The sequence below is a fragment of the Gymnoscopelus microlampas genome (genome assembly GCF_963454915.1).
Source record: "Gymnoscopelus microlampas genome assembly, chromosome: 21".
Lineage (NCBI taxonomy): Eukaryota > Metazoa > Chordata > Actinopteri > Myctophiformes > Myctophidae > Gymnoscopelus > Gymnoscopelus microlampas.
The window spans coordinates 3,504,580-3,525,155 of NC_139958.1; the positions used below are offsets into that span (position 1 = coordinate 3,504,580).

The window sequence follows — 20,576 nt, forward strand, 5'->3', positions numbered from 1 at the left end:
TTGCTCGTCACCCCAAGAAATTTGCCCGCAACCCAAAAATGGGTCCCGACCCACCGTTTGGAAAACAGTTTTTCACCGGATCAGTACAGAGCAACACACAATAAGATGGTATGTTCACCTCTTTGTTCAACTACAGTATGTGAATAAACAACAAACTGCAAATAACTACATCTATTGTACTGAGTCAGAGTCTATGTGAGAGTTCCCTAGTGGTGTATTAATGGTACTGTGTAAGAGCACCCTACTGCTGTATTAAATGGCAACGGGGGAAAGGACTTTGGAAAAAGTTGAAGAATCAATATGAGTCACTAAATTAAGGTTGTCAATGTAACGCTAGTAATGCTACTTAATGCATCTTTAGAACCCTAGAAAATAAATGGACTTGAACATCATAAATAAATAAGTGAGGTTTTGTTAAATTCCATTTGAACACACACACCAAATATTCCTTGTCAAAGGGACGACTAATAAATGATGTCCTAGTAGGATACTTCACTGTAGGTTGAGTAATTACATGTGTAATCACAGGTGTATACCTTGCAGAAATAGAAAGAGGTGATCAATTTATTACAATGAAGGTTTCACAAACAATAACAGTACATTCCATCAGTTAAAAAACACTGACAATCCATAAGAAGTAACTGCGCTTGTTCTGTGATAAAAGAAGACTTTAAGAAAAATACAATAAAATTCACAAATGCTTATGTACATTAAAAACACAATTCTGTGATCATCATGCAATCTCATATTTATAGGAAGACATGTACAACCTGAGTATCAACTAATGGCGAATAATTAAAACAAAAGTTAGTATTAAAAGACTAAAACTAAAGATTACTTTGAAAAAATCTATAATTAGTGGGAAACAAAAACTGTTTATATATTCATTTGTATTCACTCCAGTAGAAATCATATACTGTACCATTATACACTGGCCAAATAAATACAGTACAAACCAACAATATCCATGACCACTGACATTCAAAAATACAAATATTGTCATAATATCAAACAGACATTTAATTTCAAGGCACCAATCTCAGATAAACCCACACCACATTTTAGCTATCATCTCCAAACACACATGACAGCGTTTTCTGTGAAATTGTAGATCTCCACATCATCTACCCTGTACTCAATAGTCCTTAAGCCTGATTTATACTCTGCTGTACGACAGTCGCATGCCAAAAATAGAGCTCACAGTGCATCACATTGTGATGACGCGTTGTGAGCTTGTAAATCTGCCATTTCCTGCATGTGACTCCATCGTACGACGGACTATAATTGATGCAATAGGCTCTGTAGCTCACAGTAAAGCAGAATAAAGCCTATTTCACACTTTGCCATTTGACCATGTCGCTCGCCCCAAAGTAACCGGTGACTGAAACAGCGATGTTTTCCGGCCGCATGTCAAAGTATTGTATTATCCATAAAACCTCCAGAATGCTGGGAACACTGCCAGAGCTGATGTAACCCTCACCCTGGCTGTGGAATCTCACAAAAGGCCGTTCAGGCCCGGCGGTCGAACTCGCTGACCTTTTTCTTGATGTGGGACAGTTTGGACTTCAGATATTTACACCTGCGTTTCTTCATCTGATAATCTGCAGACTGTGGGAATAATGGAATATATATTATATATAATGAATGAAAGGCACCATTATAAATACAGATTTATTATTAATATTATTAGTAGTTGGAAGTAGTAGCAGTATATGTGGCCTACATACCCTTTTCATGTCCTTTAGCCTGTTGTACTCATCCAAGGCATCCTGTAAACAGAGAATAGTTTATTTAAAACAGGTTGGTGACATGCAGGACCCTTACACACACACGTTTGCCCTAAAATTTTATTATTTCAAACCATTGTTTGTTTGTGTCATGAGTACATTACACGCCGACAAAGCGACACAATTTGAACAAGGTTGATTTTTCACCCCAAATAAAAAGGTGTCAACCCGTTATGATGTGTAAAAAATACTAATGACCTTTAAAGGAATCTTTCCAACGTCAAGAATTCATCTCACATTGTCCATCATCATCATCATCATCATCATCAGGCAATTAACATGGCAGATACTACATTATATTCAACAGACTGAGGGATTCCCTCAGAACTGCTAAAGCCTATTTTCTAGGCCAAACATAATCTATCTACGGGTTCAAGCTCACAGATCAAAATGTTTTTGGCCAAGTTCTGTGTCACTAAGTATAAACTGAGCAAAACTGGGAGGCCTTTGGAAGTGTTGTGAATAGTTTGGATGTCTATGAATGACATACGGTGACATAAGTCAAGGAAATCATTATTTTTTTCTTAATGGGTTTTCCATGTTTCTTTCTTTTTTATATGACACAAGTTTAAATGTTGAAGGATCCGCTCAATGAAACAAAAAGTGGTTTCTATGAGAGGCGTGAGATCACACAGACATAGCCTGTGTGCAATGAAAACGCTGACCACTAAGTGGAGCTGCTAACCAGTGTGTGGACTTTGTTTAAAGTGTGCCTTTTCACTGCAAACTAAATGGAGGATTTGCTCAACCACATGATAAAGTAATAGATTCTACAGTATATGAGATGCAATAGCCACACCCAGTCAATAGCATGTTTGAACCAAATGCACTCTCAGGGGTCAGAATGGGACTCTACATTTTACGGGTAAATGAAAGATTCTGTTTTATAGAATATTCTATTATTCTATATCTACGTCCGCGGACGCGACACCGCAGCAATGGCCGCCTACAGGCAGCTACAGGCAGCGCGTCTGTGGATTTGTCTATAGGTTCTCTAGATCCCATACCTGGGCTGATACAGATACTGTCTGAAATTGACCTTTTCTTCAACGAAAATAGCTGATCTACAAGCTCACCACGTGTCGTGTGGCGACACGTGGCGAGCTTGTAGATTGACTATATTCGCCAAATGTTTGCCCCCAGAATAGGGAGGCCAGGGCGCGTATAGGCCGATTGCATCATACATGCACCACTGTCACCGTGTGTCACCGTGTGTCACATTCCTGTGTGGTTCTTGTTTGTTTTTCTAAGTCATGGCGTGAATGAGTCACAATCTAAACCTGACAGTTACTGACAGAGATTTCCCCTCGAGGAAGCAGGAAACGGTTCCTATTGGTACTGTAGTGCAGTGGTTCTCAAAGCTTTTCATGTCAAGGACCCCCAAAATTATATGCATTTGGCCGCGGAACCCCATCTCAAAATATTTTGTTCCAAGGACCCCCCAGAAGCAAAGATTTGAGTTACAAATGTTCGCTTTTAAAAATATATATAAAAGGTTTGCACACATTTTCAAGATTTTTCAAGAAATCGCAGATCTACAAGCTCATAGCAGAGCTTGTATATCTGCTATTTTTGAACAGCCAAAGTATAAAAGGTTAAAGTGGTTAAAATTATTGTGACGCTATATTAACACATTTTGATGGGGACCCCCTGGAAGCCCCCCAAGGACCCCTGGGGGTCCCCGGACCCCACTTTGAGAAACAATGCTGTAGTTAACGGTAACAACAGGCGTTGCTCTGAAGTAGCTCCAAGGCTTGATAGAAACTTTCTTAAAAGGGATAGTTCACCCAAAAGATATGTTTTTTTCCTATGGATTAGTCACCCCATGAAGACTTGAATTCATGGATATTTTTTTGTTTTTGTCTCATTCCTAAACCAATAATTTGATCACCAGCGGACCGGTAGGCAGCGGTTCCGGTAGGAGACACAAAAGGAGACTCTTTGTGTCTCCTACCAGAACCACTGCCGGTCATCACATTATTGTCTTAGGAATGCGACAAAAAAAATCCATGAATTCAAGTCTCCATGGGGTGACTAATCCATAGGAGAAAAAAAAAGTCATTTTGGGGGTGAACTATCCCTTTAACAGTGAGGTGAATTTCATAACCACAGCTTTTGAACATCATTGGTCTCACCAGGTACTGTGGGCTGCCGTTCTGCAGGTCGTCCAGCTCGCGGTCCACGTCAGACAGCTGTTTGTTGACGGCGTCCAGCTCAGCCTGCAGGTCCTTGTACTCCTGGTGGTCGCGGTCAAACTCGCGCTTGTAGTCGCTGCGCTGCTGCTCGCCAGAGATGGGAGGAAACTCACTGTGGAGAGAGAGGGAGGTAGAGAGAGAGACAATGGTTACATGGAGAGACAGGGAGGAAGAGAGAGAACAGGGGGGACAGGGAAAGAGAGAGAACAGCAGCACATCCCTGCCCTTCCAACGACAACAGCCAGGGTGTAATAAAACAATATGTTAAGTAATAATGTTAAAGGCAGGGCAACAGATAAGAGACTTCTGATATTTATATACAACACTATATCTAGACAACAATATCAGTTGCCTTTTAAAGACATTTCATATGGAAATGACTTGGAAAAAGTCAAATGAGACGTTCTGACACGGTGACTGTACAGGTACAATAGCAGAATGATGATGGCATCATGAGTGGAGGATGTAGCTAGTACATAGTGTATAGACTGTACAATATTGGCCTTTATATGAACATTTAAAAATCTAACATTTAAAATAAGCTGTGTTTGCAAAGCTCTGGAATACTTTCTACTGTTAAATATGACATTGAATGTATATCGATGATATAATTAAGCAATATTACACGAGAGGGTTTGCTTTACCGTCATTATTGGCACGCCAGTGATGCGGTCAGGAACGAGGCGGAGCCGAGTTCCGCGAGCATCACTGAAGTGCCAATAATGTAGGTAAAGCACACCCTCGAGTGTAATATTGCGATTATACAACAGTTACCAACAAAACACATCCAAATGTATTCATATTGTGGGGCAATTCATAATAAAAATGTTTCGCTATTATCCGTTTCCCTGTAAAGAGAAGAGTTTATTTGACTGAGACATTAAATAGTCCCTGTAGCAGCGCTCTGAGGCACCGTCTCATCAACACAGCTGATTCCAGTAGGCTATATGCTCCATCGAACGACTGTGTCATACGATAAAGTATAACATACACTGGACTGTTATCGAAATGGGAGTAATTTTACTTTAACACAGGAGGATATTTATACAGTATATCCATACTGTATAAATATCCTCCTGTGTTAAAGTAAAATTACTCCCATTTTGCATAGCTGTTTGTTCTCCGGTGGTGGCGGTGGGTCAGGCTACTGTCTGTTTGTTTTCCTACCGTGGGACAGCGTGACGTCACAGCACAGCTGTGCCATATATGGTCTAATCAGGTGCGGACTGCAGTGCGGAGTGATTTATTAATGTGATTAGGCCCGTGCTATCATGCTGGTTTGAAGCACGGCTAGATAGCTATTTCAACCAATCAGATTGCTTGGTCGGAACTACCTGTTGTATAATTATATGTATCTTTTGTTTATGTAGCCGTTCAAACACACAATTCTCCACATGTATATTATATACGTATTTATTGTTTATGAGATACCCAAACTATAACATGTAACATGTGCTGTTTTTCACACTTTCTGGCGTTAAAAAAATGATCTGTTGCCCTGTCTTTGAGCCTGATTGATACTTGGCCGTATGACGGCCGGTGACACTTGCTGAAAATAGCCAAATCTACAAGCTCACAACGCGTTGCAACGCGACGCGTTGTGAGCTTGTAGATCGGCTAGTTCCGCTGCACGACAGCGGTGTAGTTAAGCATTAACACATTGACTGCCATAGACGCAGATCTGCGTTCTATTGAATTAATCCGTGGGCTGCCAGAACTGCGTTCTGCGTTCTATTGTTTAATTGTGGTTTAATAGACGATCGTGCTGTTTTCTGTACATTCCGAGATCAGGTTCCCTTTCCACTTACTTCCGACTCACCCAGATGCAAAATCAGTGGGTTCCGTTTCCGGTTTCCGACTTTAGCTTGAACATTTAGATTTTTAGGCATAATAGGGCAAAACACGTTTTTTCACACGGTATAAAAAAACGAACGGAGAGCTCCGGTTGTATATTTCTTTGTGTGTGTTCATAAACACAGCCAGACAAACGATTTTAATGGATATAACAATTCTGTGACCGGTTGAAAAGGGTTATAAAACACAAATCGCTGGCACTGGGGTGAGTACATTATGAATAAACTCTGGCAGTTATAGCATTAAGAAGAGTGCCTACCTGTCAAAGTCATCGTCGTCCAGCTCGTCTCCGGAGGAGCCGTTGTCGGTCTCGTAGCCCTGTCCGTCAGCCCGTCTGGCACGCCTCTTCTTGGGTCTTCCAGCGGAGCTGGGGATGTCGGAGTTAATGATGCTGGCCGGGACGCTGCTCCTCAGGAAGTCCTCTGGTGGCCTGGGGGGACGGAGGAGGAACAAAGGAGTTTAGAGGAAAAAGACTAAAAAAGGCTCCATTCACATTAAATCGCGCACATACAAGGCTCCTGCTGTGTGCTCGCTGCTTTGTTGTGCACAGGTCTCTCACACACACACACACACACACACACACACACACATACACACACACACACACACACACACACACACACACACACACACACACACACACACACACACACACAGTGTGTTCAGTGGAAACACTCTGACCACCATCGAGACTTTTAAATCTCGCCTTAAGTCCCACCTTTATACCGTGGCTTTTGATACCGTTTGAGAGTTTCTGTGGTCTATGTTTTGTTTCACTGTCGGCTGACGCGGCCGAGTCTTGTATTTTTCAGTGATGTGTCTCCTTCTGTTGTTTATTTTTTACTGTATGTTTTGCTGTTGTTTCTGTGTTTTTAGCTTTCCCAGTGTATTTGGTTTTTGATTTTCTGTACAGCACTTTGGTAATCCTGAGAAAGTTGTAAAATGTGCTATATTAATAAAGTGGATTGGATTGAACTGATTCAAACAGACAGACAGACAGACAGACAGACAGACAGACAGACAGACAGACAGACAGACAGACAGACAGACAGACAGACAGACAGACAGACACACACACACACACACACACACACACACACACACACACACGTTCCTTTGCAGAAGAACAAGTTCCAGCAAGTTCTAAATGTAGCAGATGTCTGGTTGGTGGCCGTCTAGAATCCTCCACTAGCCCAAGGGTTCCCAAACCTTTCAAGCTGGGACCCCCAAAAATAATCGTATTTGAACTGGGGACCCCCCAGTCTGACAAGCACTTGGAATTGTAGGAGTTGAGGCATTACATTTAGTTTGACTCGATTCCACAGATAAATATTGTGAAAATAACCAAACTACAAGCTCACACAGCGAGGCGTTGTGAGCTTGTAGATCGGCTATTTTCACAATGTTTGCCTCTTTCTTAGGTAATATTTGTCAATTTTGCCTATTTGGTATTAAAAAGGTCTAAAAAGTCCTTAAATCGTCACTTCATAAATGTACAGATACCCTGTATACACTTATACTGTATGTTGGTTTGTTTACTGTTGAGTGAGAAAACAATGTTGCACATTAAGATAATCACCAGGGGACCCCCCTCGGGGCCCTGACCCCCAGTTTGGGAACCACTCCACTAGCCTACATCACAGAGCAACAAGGACCTCAGTGTATCACCAGCCCTCACACACAGAGGCCTGCTGTCATTCCATACAATGATAATTAACCACTTAAACACCTAGATATTTAGCTGACCGGAGGCCCCCCAGGGCTCTGTACTAGGTCCACTCCTTTTTTTCCCCCTCAGCACCAAATCTCTTTGGGAAAAAAAATGCATAATGTTCAACACAGAATATATACGGATGGACCAGTGGCGCCCCCCAGGATTTACATTTAGGGCAGCCAACTCTATTACCCCCAAAAAAGACATTTCAACTCAATCAAAAATCAGCAAAAGTGGCAGTTTTCAAGATGTTTTGGCCATTACCTCTGGAACAGAAAGTCCAATCTGATCAGTAAAGCAGAGCTTGTTGGATGCGTGACTTTGAGGACATGCATTGACACATTTTTCGGGTTATTTGTTTTTTTTTAGGGGAGGCGAGATCTTAGTTGGGCAGGCGACCGCCTGTCCTGCCTCTACAGTGGGAACGCCACTGGGACGAACGCCAGGGTTCAAGTGGTTAAATGTGGGTTTCCATTGCATTTTACATACTTGTATAATTGTATGAGCCAAGTGGTTCTCAAAGTGAGGTCCAGGGACCCTCAAGGGGGCTCCCTGAGGAGGGTCCAAATGGAGTCCCAGTTTGGCCAGGATTATCCCAGATTTCAAGGGGCGTTTTAAAGAGAACATTTTTAACTCTGATCTGTGCTTTTTTTTTGCACAAATTGTATAGTTTTTTTGAAAATATTTTTCAAAAATAGCAGATCTACAAGCTCGTATATATCTGCTATTTTTTTTACATCCAAAGAAATCCTAAAATGACACAGATGCGTTCCCGGATTGAATGGGTTAAAGGTCTTGGTTTGAGGGACCATACCCTAACCATCTGTGTTTATTCCGTTCCATGTGTGTTTATTCCATTCCATGTGTTTATTCCGTCCCATCTGTGCACTCTCAGAGTTACAGACCCTTACAGGTCTGTAACTCTGAGAGTGCACAGATGGAACCAAATGGACCCTTACATTTGGTTCCATTTGTGCACTCTCAGAGTTATGGGGGGTCCTTGAAATTAAAAAAAAGTTTGAGAACACACTTTGACACCAAGCTGTGTCCATAATAATGTACTGTAATGTACTGTAGTACAGTGGTTCTCAAACTTTTTCATGTCAAGGACCCCCAAATGGACACTTATTAGCCCGCGGACCCCCATTTGAAAAGATACATTTTAAGGACCCCCAGTTTGACATGCATTAGGGCTACGGACCCCCATTTAATGGCATTTCTATCTCTGAGACCCCAATTCATGTTGTAAAATCAATGTTATCATAACTCTGAGAGTGTACAAATGGAACCAAATGGACCCGTTAGGGTCCATTTGGTTCCGTTTGTACACTCTCAGAGTTACAGACCCATAAGGGTCCATTTGGTTCCTATCCATCATTTAGCTGGGGACCCCCTGGAACCCCCCCAAGTACCCCTGGGGGTCCCCGAACCCCACTTTGAGAACCAATGCTGTAGTACTCACACAGGAGTGTTGTTATACGAGGGTTTGTTGTAGCTGGTGCTGTTGTCGTCCAGGTAACTCCTGGAGCCGCTCAGCTTCTCGGGATACTCTGACAGGGGGACCGCTTCAGGGACGGCCGACACGTTGTTCACCTTAAAGACGGAAAGAAGAAGAAACCGACAGAAACGTTCAAATATCATCACCTTTACACATGGAAACAAAAGACCAACAGAAACGGCTAAATGTCTATGAGTGTCTTTATCATGAGAAAAGTTACGGTAGTGCAATCGCTGCAACCAGCGCAGTTGTGATATAAATGTAAAGCAGGGGTCTTCAACGTTTCCAGGCCAAGGACCCCCTAGCTGAGAGAGAGATGAAGCAGGGACCCCCTCGATATCGTTTACAATTGTGTTTCAGATTCAACTTTTTTTGTTTACTCTGTCTTTTTTCTGTTGAAGACCCCTGATGTAATGGAAGTATTGGCACATCCACTTCATTGGGATGAAGGTGCGTTGTTGGACAGTCAAACATGAAGCAAACATTAAACAACGTATTTTCATGAACAAAAAAATCCCACACACTGCTCTCGCTCAGCAGCCTCTGCTTTCATTCAAAATGACAGACGTTTCGTTTTCTGTACACATTTTTCTTTTTGATTACTACTCGTTTATATGATGTTTTTTTTTTGCATAGTATATTTGTCTGTCATTAAGTGTTTCGAAGAATTGAATACACATGGACCCCAATGAAAACAAGCCATAGGCTTTCTTGGGTTTAGGGCTAGAGTTAATAAAGTATTGTGGTAAAGTGCTTTAATCTGAGGGACTATTTGCCTCTATTGAGATGAATGACCCCCTGTAGTAACTCTGAGGACCCCCTAGGGGTCCCGGACAACCCTGTTGAAGACCCCTGTACAAGGCCAACTAGTATCCACTTTAAGGTTGACCACAGTAATCAATGGACTATGTCTATTACGCCTTCAATAGTAGAGGGCATGGTTATATTGTAGTGTGAGTGCATTACAATATGGGAACCATGGTATATTAGTGTATAACGATGATATTATGTATGGATGATGCATGTATGTAAGTACAAGGACCATGTGCTGTTTAAATGACTGTTCTTCATTAACCATCAGACATTTGTGTGTGTGACATCCTGTGGGGGATGAGTGTCTCTAGGTCTGTTCTTTGTGCGGTTCAAATCCGGCCCTGTCAGTCCCTACGTGTGTTCATCTCAGGTATTTCTAGACCAGGGGTCTTCAACAGGGGGTCCGGGACCGCTAAGGGGTCCTCGACAGAGTTACTCCAGGGGGTCCGCCAAATCTTTGTGATATGATATTTTTTTTCCACTTGAACCCTTGCATCTTTATTCTGATGAACATTAGCCGAAAATAGCAGATCTACTAGCTTGTAGATCTGCTATTTTCAGCAAAGAGGTTTGGTGTTGAGGGCAAAAAAGGCAAATCAAGTACCAAGTATCGAATGTTTAAGTGGTTAAATGTCTGAAATGAACCAAAAATATGAATTTACACAACACTGATTACAGTCAATGAAGCTATCTATGAAATCTATGAAAAAGTTTAATCTGCAACACAATTGTATGCAATGTATGGGGGTCCCTGCTTCGTCTCTCTCTCGGCTAGGGGGTCCTTGGGCTGAAAACGTTGAAGACCCCTGTTGTAGACTATATGCTTATTCTAAAGATACTACAGTATTAAATCAATCACGTACATGCATCAGAGTAGTGCCTCCACCACTGTGTGGATTCGGAAGGGACACTGTCCTGTCCCAGCACGTTCTTACTGTCACATTGCTGTCCTGTGCTGCTATGTGCCTGCTGGCTATTTGAGCAACAGTCAGACCTGTTCTTCCACTTCTGTTGTTGTGTAATAAACACTAGAACCACTAGAATTAGGTTACACTGAAGCCCAGCAATAATAAAAACATGTGTCATGTATGCGTGCATGTACGGTACAATTCCATTCTGGTTATGTGTGAGACAAATATGTGTGAGTAATTATATAACATTCCCCAAAAATGTTGTCAGACGACCAAAGGCAATTCCAAACGTATTCTCTATACCGCCGGCCCCCACGCTCTGACCACTCTGGTGCGTTGTCCCGATAAACTGACCAATAAATCTAAATCAAGGAGGGTCACACTCAGAAGTACAAGTCCATTTTTTTGTTTAGTTTTTTTCATTAAGGAACTGTGTCATTTTTAGATTTGAGCTAAAAAGCATTATTTTACACTTTGGGCTATTCAAAAATAGCAGATATACAAGCTCGTAGCGTGGCACCGAGTGCCGCGCTACGAGCTTGTAGATCTGCTATTTTTGAAAAATCGTGAAAATGTGTGCAAACCTTTGAATATATATACTTTTAAAGCGAACATTTTTAACTCAAATCTTTGCTTCTGGGGGGGTTCCTGGAACAAAACGTTTTGATGGGGGTCCGCGGCCAAATACATATAATTGTGGGGGTCCTTGACATGAAAAAGATTGAGCACCACTGATATAGAAACATACGTTTTTTCGGAATACTATTGAGATTTAGGAGACACGTAGAATCGGCTTCAGGTCTCAATGGGTTAAGGTGACAGGCGTTCCAGCCATCCAGTCTTCATCAGTACACTGATGAAGACTGGATGCGATGCGACCCTTCCTTGTTTTTGATTAACAGACCAAAGGCAATTACAATGTGGGGTGGGGGGCTTTGGTTTAATGGTTGACTGCTGCAATTCTTGCTGCTAAGTTCCAGACAGTTAACACACACACACCACACCCAGAAACTAGAGCAAGAGGAAAACACATCCACACTCCCCTCCCCCTCCATACTATACTAGTGTACTGGGAAGTGAGGCCAAAACAGGTTCTACCACTGTAGCACACACACACACACACACACACACACACACACACACACACACACACACACACACACACACACACACACACACACACACACACACACACACACACACACACACACACACACACACACACACACACACACACACACACACACACACACACACACACACACACACACCAGCTCTCCAGAGCTGACATAAGCTGTAGAAGCAGTGAATGTGTAGGACGTTCATTTGACACCATGACCTCTAGCTGAGGACTGACTCTAATGAAACTACAGTTTAACATGATTACAAACTTTTAGTTTTACTGTATATTTAAAGAATGAAAAAAATATTTCCTCCAAAACCGATTAATAAAAAACTAAAATGTTTATATATATTTATTTTTTTTGTATAGAAAATTATATATATTTTTTTTGTAATTGATTTAATCATTCGTTTGATTAAATGAGCACTTCACCCATTTTAAACCCTATCTTCAAATCATTGGTCCTAAGTAATGCTCATTTTAAGATGGCACAATTTACGTCTACTCGCTCTGCGTCTCAGAGGTGGGCTGTTGACAGCTCAGAAACCTGCCTACCAATGACATCATGGATGGGGATTCCAAGCTAATAGAAACTGCAGGCTTTCCCTACCTGGAAAGTTACCATGCTGAAGTAGAAGCCATTGTTTTTGCATTCATAAAAAAAAAAAGTTTGAAATGCTTGAAACCCTCGTACTGATGATGTCACTAGTGGGCAGGTTTCTGAACGGTCCACAGCCCTCTTCTGTGACACAGAGTGAGTAGACATAAACGCTGCCATTTTATAATGAGCATTACAAAAGGAACAATTATGTGAAGATAGGCTGAACACGGATGAAAAGGTCCTTTAACTACACTGTGAAAACCACAGTGTTCTCCTTCTCTTCCTTTACACTCTGAGGGTGTAAAGGAACTTAGGCACGGGGTCGTTATTTCCATGCGATTAATTTGCTTAGTCATGAGAACATTCACACTTACGTACATACAGGGTTCCCACACATTTTTAACAATGAATTTTCAAAACCTTTCCATAACTTTTCCAAAGTATTTTACCCCATTTCCAGGACTATAGAAATCATACAGTGCAATAATGAGACTCTTAAAACCAGTGTGCCATCAATGCCCCAAGACGGACTCGAGCGAAGGTGTCACGTGACAAAAAGAACAGATCTACAAGCTAACAACGTATCAAGTAGCACTGCATTTTACCACATTTTACCTGTCTTTCACGTAATGTTTAACCAAAACAATGCATTTCGTTGCTGTCGAGGAGAAACCTCTCATCTACAGTGTCACACAAAAGCTTCAAAAGTAGCAGATCTACAAGCTCGAAACGCGTCGCTTCGCGCCGCGTTTCGAGCTTGTAGATCTGCTACTTTTGCCATTTTAGAATTTGAATCCTGAAAACTAACAGTTTTGAACATTTTCCAAAACATTTGATTAATTCCAAACCTTTTCCAGGGCCTGGAAAACGTTTTTTTTCTAATTTCAAAATATTTCCAGGAATTTCATGCCCGTGGGAACCCTGTACATATTTAGAACAAGGCTGGTCTTTCTGAGCTACCACACCGCAAATAAAAGGCATCAACCTGTATGAATGAGGCATCAACTATGTTTTGTTTTGATTTGAAGAGTAAGCAAAAAACTCCCAAAGCTAAATGAATACTGTAGGTTGGTGCCTTGCATGGTTTCCTCTGCTTGTCGGTGTGTGTGTGTGTGTGTGTGTGTGTGTGTGTGTGTGTGTGTGTGTGTGTGTGTGTGTGTGTGTGTGTGTGTGTGTGTGTGGAGATACTGTAAAGCATTGGTTCTCAAACTTTTTCATAAGGACCCCCAAATGGACAATTATTTGCCCGCGGACCCCCATTTGAAAAGATATGCCAGGGACCCCCCATAAGAGAAGATTTTTACGGCTCTAGCAGTGATTCTCAACCATTTTAATTTCAAGGACCCCCCAGTTTGACATGCATTATGGCTACGGACCCCCATTTAAAGGCATTTATATCTCTGGGATCCCAATTCACATTGTAAAATCAATGTTAATTTAACTCTGAGAGTGTACAAATGGAACCAAATGGACCCGTTAGGGTCCATTTGGTTCCATTTGTACACTCTCAGAGTTACAGACCCATAAGGGTCCATTTGGTTCCTATCCATCATTTAACTGGGGACCCCCTGGAACCCTCTCAAGTACCCCTGGGGGTCCCCGGACCCCACTTTGAGAACCAATGCTGTAAAGCACCATGGAGAGAAAGAGACACTATGTAAACGCTCCAGTATATATTGAGGTTTCTCACCCAATCCTCCACGTCTTGAGGTGGCGCCAGATCATCAATGACCTTCACTTTCCTCCACAGGATGTTGCTCTTGCCAAAGTTCCTGATCTTCTGGCGCGTCTTCAGAGCGAACACCAGCATGACGATGAGCGCCACCATGACCAGGAAGCCACACACCACCGCTATGGCCTAGTGGAGAAGAGACGGACCACAACAAAGATATTAAATTATTCAGACAGTTACACCGTCCCAATTTGAGCCGCTAGAGGCGAAATGGCACACAAATTGCATACACAATGGTTTCCTAATTCCTACAGATCTTGCAGACGTCCCATGTTTACTGATGCTAGATCCCGTGCAGGGAATGCATTGGTCTTGGGACGCGTCAACACGCCGTGCAACCCCTTTTTTTGAGCAGGAGCACGCATCGATTTAAAAAACCCTTAAATCACGCCTCAACAAAGTTTACAAAGGCTCCCGACTGCCGAGTGTCACAGCGGCATGAATTCACATAGGAATGAGCCTAGATCAGGGGTTCTTCAACGTTTTCAGGCCAAGGACCCCCTAGCTGAGAGAGAGATGAAGCAGGGACCCCCTCTACATATTGTATAAAATTGCGTTTTAGATTAAACTTTTTTTGTTTACTTGGTCTGCCCTTTTTTCCCTCTACACCTATACCTCTTTGCCCAAAAAATAGCCGATCTACAAGCTCACAACGCCTCGCGCTGCGAGGCGTTGTGAGCTTGTAGATCGGCTATTTTTTGACTAAAGTTCTCCTCAGAAAAAGTGGTTCAAGTGGTTAAGGTAAAAAAAAACAAATCATATCACACAAAGATTTGGCGGACCCCCTGTAGTAACTCTGAGGACCCCCTAGGGGTCCCGGACCCCCTGTTGAAGACCCCTGGTGTAGGTGTTAAGCGACGTGCGCCTGACGTCTTCATAATAGCGTCCCGCCACTAACAAAATCACCACTACAACACTGATCCCGTGCGAGCGTGTTGTTGCTGGAACAGAGAAAGGTCGATAATAAAAGTGGATTTTCTCCAGATTTGTCTCTCTGAAAATAACATTTTTTTGTGCCAAAATTATGGGAAGATTGTGTGGCTTTAGGGCGAATATTTAGTTCAGTGACCATGGAGCTAAAGAGTGGTTCAGAGGCTGTGTTCACACAGCTCCCACCTGGCTGCCATTACGCCCAAACCTGGCCACAGCAGGACGTCTGGGTCAGTGCATTTCAATGAGAATGTGAGCCGCGGACAAACTTCTCTTCCAGCCAGAGCAGAAGAAAAACAAAAATCTTCACGTGCGCGAGTGGAGCGTCCGTCCGTGCGCGGCCAGTGAGAACGTCTGCGTTCATTAAAAGGTAGGGTAAGTGATTTTCTTTGGTTAAAATAAGTGTTAAATAGCTCTATATTCTGATAGTACTCATTGCTATAGAGTGTTTGTTCAGTAACAGGAGTCTCCTTGTCTCTCCAGCTCTTTATAAAACAGAAAATGCATAAATAAGTTGCCGAGGCGCTCTCGGCAACTTATTTATTTCTTTATTTGGTGAGCAGCACCAAGTAACATATTATATCCAGGTGCTCCCCTGAGAACTAGACCACCCCTGCCTGTAAACCAGTGATGTGACAATAAAGTTGACAAATAGAGTTTGGTATTAGAAATATTACACACAGTAAAATGAAATACAGTCTGTTCTTAAACGTTGGGCAACAGAACAGATAATTAAGGGACAACTTAACCCATTAAGACCTGGAACTGTGTCATTTTTAGATTTGAGCTAAAAAGCATTATTTTACACTTTGGGCTATTTTTGAAAAATCGTGACAATGTGTGCAAATCTTTGGATATATATATTTTTAAAACGAACATTTTTTACTAAAATCTCTGCTTCTGGGGGCCCCTGGAACAACATATTTTGATGGGGGTCCGCGGCCAAATACATATAATTTTGGGGGTCCTTGACATGAAAAAGATTGAGCACCACTGATATAGAAACAAACGTTTTTCAGAAAACTGAGATTTAGGAGACATGTAGAATCGGCTTCAGGTCTCAATGGGTTAATCTTAATGCCGGTGTCACTCACCGCTAACGGCAGATCTACAAGCTCACAACGCGTCCCTTCGCAGCACGTCGTGGAGCTTGTAGATCTGCCATTTTTAGGTGCTCAACCCCCCACTGTCTACACTACAACCCGGTCTGGATGAAGCTCCTCCACACTCACCTCCTGTGGCTCCACCACACAGTAGTGGTAGAGGTACTGGTTGACGAACACCCCGGACACCTGAGGCTGCTGGTACTGGGCGCACAGCCCGGCGATCTGGCTGCCGTACACCGAGCCGGAGGACTGTGCCGTGGGGTTGACCGCCATGAGGTACACGATGCTGGCGATGAACATCAGCAGCGCCAGGATGGCGCAGACGATCACCACGGCCAGGTAGAACCTCCGGGACTCCGACAGGCTGTTCTTGGACACGATGATGATGAAGACGGCCAGCGTGGCGATGAAGGTCATGGCCGCCATGGCGATGATGAAGCCCTTGCCTTTGCGCGGGTCGTTGTAGTTCCCGCCGATGCCGCCGTAGCCGTACTGGTTCCCGGCGCCGTAGCCGCCGCCCCCGAAGCTGCTGCCGCCGCCGCCGTACCCGCCATACCCGCCCCCTCCCATGCCGTAGCCGCCGCCCATGCCCCCGAACCCGGACAGGCCCCCCTGGGTGTCCCAGGCCAGGGTGGAGGCCACGCAGGCGAAGATGGCCACGGACAGCACGATGACGATCACCGCCATGATCTTGATGATGCCCGGAGGGGACGTCCAGCGGTAGAAGTGCTGGAACTCGTCGTCGGGGTAATAGGAGTAAGCGGGCTGGGGGGGCACGTTACTGGGAAGGAAGAGAGAGGGGGGGGGGAACAATTAGGGACGGGACGATATGAAAATCACATGTCACAATTATTGTGGCAGAAATAATTGCGATTAACGATATTATCGGGATAATCAAAATATGCTTAAAACTTAAAATGACACTTTTGTTAAACCACTAATCACCAACCAATCACCAAAAATAGCCGATCTACAAGCTCAACGCGTTGCGTTGCAACTGCGCTTCAAAAAATAGCACAAGCTCACAACGCGTTGCGCGTTGTGAGCTTGTAGATCTGCTATTTTTTTAAAGTTGTACTGAATTTGCAGCTCAAAGAAAGCTCATCTTTGTGTATGATGGAGGACAATTTCACGATAACTTAAAATCTCTGCAATACGATTATTGTGAGCGTTTTTTATCACAATAAACGACAATAACGATTGTCGTCCCATTCCTAAGGAACAATAGATAAATGACGCGACAGACAAAATACAGTCAAATTTATAAAAATGTCTTCAATAAGACGTTCAAAGAATAAATGTCATGTCACTACCATGTTTCCTAGTGCACTGGTTCTTAATGCGAGGCCTGCGGACCCCCAGGGGTCCTTGAGTTGGTTCCAGGGGGTCCCCAGGTATTTTAATGAACAACAAAATGGGTCTTTATTAACTCCGAGAGTGTACAACTGGAACCAAATGGTCCCTTTATTACAGCCTACGGTTCCATTATTTGGTCCCATTTGTAACACTCTCAGGAGTTCAATTAACACCGAGGATTTTATAGTGTAGAAAATGAAAAAGGTTGAGAAAGAATCCCTGTTCTAATGGCTACCCCTCCCCCAACGCAAGGCACTGAACCCCTGACGACCAACAGTTTTTCCCAGGTTTTAGTGTGTGTGTGTGTGTGTGTGTGTGTGTGTGTGTGTGTGTGTGTGTGTGTGTGTGTGTGTGTGTGTGTGTGTGTGTGTGTGTGTGTGTGTGTGTGTGTGTGTGTGTGTGTGTGTGTGTCACATTACTGAACATGAGCATCTGTACTCAGCAGTTTTCCCATGGTAAATAAAGGAGAAAAAGAAAAAGCTCTTACTATCCATTCTCTGATTCGTAGGGAGGGGGGCTCCCATTGGGTCTGGACCGATTGGACGACATCCTCCTGGACGGGGGGTCTCTTGGAGCTGCTGCTTTGTAACACAATCTACTGAATATAACAAACAATAATACAATTATGTACAATAGGACATTAAAGAGATAGTTCACCCCCAAAACGACTTTTTTTAATTTTGATGTCAGGCAGCAGTTCCGGTAGGAGACACAAAGAGTCTCCTTTGTGTCTCCTACCGGAACCGCTGCCTACCGGTCCGCTGGTCATCAAATTGTCTTAGGAATGAGACTAAAAAATATCCATGAATTCAAGTGTCCATGGGGTGACTAATCGATAGAAAAAAGTATGTTTTGGGGTGAACTATCCCTTTAACAATCTACTGTACACAACAAATAATATGCACAGTAGGACATTAACAGTACATAGTGTTTCTATGTACATCACACAGGGCCAGTAGGACCGAATAAACAAAGTAAGTAAACCTTTTTACACACACACACACACACACACACACACACACACACACACACACACACACACACACACACACACACACACACACACACACACACACACACAAATTATTATCATTCATCAATTCATATATTCATCTAATAAACAGTACAAAACCATAACAATGCAATGTATGTTCCTCTCTCCTCCCAGAGATGTTATGTTAATACAGTGAGGTTATTCAACCTTATCAATACTGTGACACATGTTATATTGTGTGCTGTCTTTGTCCTTTTCATCATCAGTCTAAAGCAGGACCCCTGCTTTTTCAACGTTTTCAGGCCAAGGACCCCCTAGCTGAGAGAGAGATGAAGCAGGGACCCCCCTCTATATTGTATAAAATTTCAGATGAAACTTTTTTTGTTTACTTGGTCTGCTCTTTTTTCCCCTCTACACCTATACCTCTTTGCCAAAAATAGCAGATCTACAAGCTCACAATGCCTCACAAGGCAAGGCATTGTGAGCTTGTAGATCGGCTATTTTTGGCTAAAGTTCTCCTCAGGAAAAGGGTTCAAGTGGTAAAACATAAAAATCCTATCACACAAAGATTTGGCGGACCCCCTGTAGTAACTCTGAGGACCCCCTAGGGGTCCCGCCGGACCCCCTGTTGAAGACCCTGGCCTGGTCTAAAGTCAATGTATTTCTGTTGGTGTCACATTGTGCTGGCTGGGCATAGAGGTACAGTAGATCTCCACCAAAACTGGCTTGTTCAACAACAGGCTAAACAACAAACAATTAGTATATGGTTGTTTAGGATCCATCCATAAACATGGGATGGTTCATCTCTGTCTGATTAGGTCTGATTAGGACTGTTTTAAATGTGAATTAAAATGTTCAGAGAGCAAGAAGATTCTATTTCCTAAAACTTAAAAATAAAATGTCGGCTGCACCTGTTCACATGCAGCTAGTTGGACGCATAGCCTACAGAAACATGGTAGAAACATTATGTTCCTCTGTTTATCCATGGAGCCTCCATTACATTACTTCATTAATAACAGGATGATCATGTTCTGTCCAGTAATGTTTCATTAGGCTATTTAAATATTCAAATCAGCGCGGCAAAAATGTCCAACAAACAGCTGTAGCCTGCGCAGCTCCACAGATCACTAGAACTATAAACTAATGATCACAACCTCACAATAACAACATGGACAATAAAACAACAATAACATGAAGATGAGACACTCACCTGTCGTCAGGTATAAAGATCCAGGTCGTGTTGTGTTGTAAGGCCTGATGAGACTGAACTGTTTCAACTGAAACTGCGTGAGATCTGATCTGATGATGAGACAGAGACAGTAAACAATCCAAACCACACCTTGTTCAGTATTGCTCGGTCAGCTTGTGGCTCACATGAAGCCCCTCCCCAATCCCCAGGTGGTGTCAGGTTCCATGTCTGTGATTTCCTCCTCAACTCATCTGCACCTCATTGTCGCCGCCCCCCAGTGTCACCCATAGGTGTCACCGCCCCCCAGTGTCACCCATAGGTGTCACCAGAGGATGGCACAAGTCTGCTGCTGGCTGACAAGAGATCAATGTCTGAAATGAATGACCCCCCCACCTGTTTTTCTGTAAATATACTTGTACTGCTCTTAGTATAATTTGATGATTTCTTGTACATTATTGTTTGTCTTTATAAATATGTCTTGATGAATTGAATTGAATACACAGGACCACAATGGTTATCCTTTTAGCATTATTGTATAACTGTACCTCTGTACGAGAGTCTCTCCCATGTAAGAAGTAAAAGTAACTAAAAAAGGGGAATAGAATGTCCCATCTTTAAAAGCAGATTATCTTTAGTCTATTTAATTGCTGAACCTTATTTTAATGAATAAAATGTTATTTTAATCCATCTGTATGGCAGAGCAGTGATTCTCAACGTACATGCCACAGACAGGGTTCTTTTTATGTCTCTGACTGGGACCCCAACATTGTAAA

The 20,576-nt window shown here is 42.8% G+C and overlaps 1 protein-coding gene across 2 annotated transcripts; it reads right to left on the reverse strand.

Moving 5' to 3' along the window:
- Positions 1–546: 546 nt before the first annotated feature.
- oclna (occludin a) lies at positions 547–19,951 on the reverse strand. Of its 2 annotated transcripts, none has more exons than XM_084047874.1 (9): positions 19,825–19,951; positions 18,108–18,218; positions 16,391–17,045; positions 14,187–14,354; positions 9,013–9,143; positions 6,096–6,266; positions 3,923–4,094; positions 1,728–1,769; positions 547–1,608 (listed from the first exon to the last, which is right to left on the reverse strand). In XM_084047874.1, exons 2-9 carry the CDS (start codon positions 18,167–18,169, stop codon positions 1,510–1,512), a joined length of 1,500 nt encoding a protein of 499 aa, XP_083904000.1. In that variant the 5' UTR covers positions 18,170–18,218; positions 19,825–19,951; the 3' UTR covers positions 547–1,509. The 2 variants fall into 2 exon arrangements, with proteins under 2 accessions (XP_083904000.1, XP_083904001.1); XM_084047875.1 differs by having other exon boundaries at positions 18,108–18,215; positions 19,825–19,933.
- Positions 19,952–20,576: the final 625 nt, after the last annotated feature.

Bases quoted from the DNA above. Each gene is read 5' to 3' on its own strand.
- oclna (XM_084047874.1), bottom strand. From the start codon at position 18,169: ATGTCGTCCAATCGGTCCAGACCCAATGGGAGCCCCCCTCCCTACGAA. The intron at 9,144-14,186 runs GTGAGAAACCTC...TCCGTCTTTAAG, and splicing joins CTCAAGACGTGGAGGATTGG to GTGAACAACGTGTCGGCCGT. The intron at 4,095-6,095 runs GTAGGCACTCTT...CTCTCTCCACAG, and splicing joins GACGACGATGACTTTGACAG to TGAGTTTCCTCCCATCTCTG.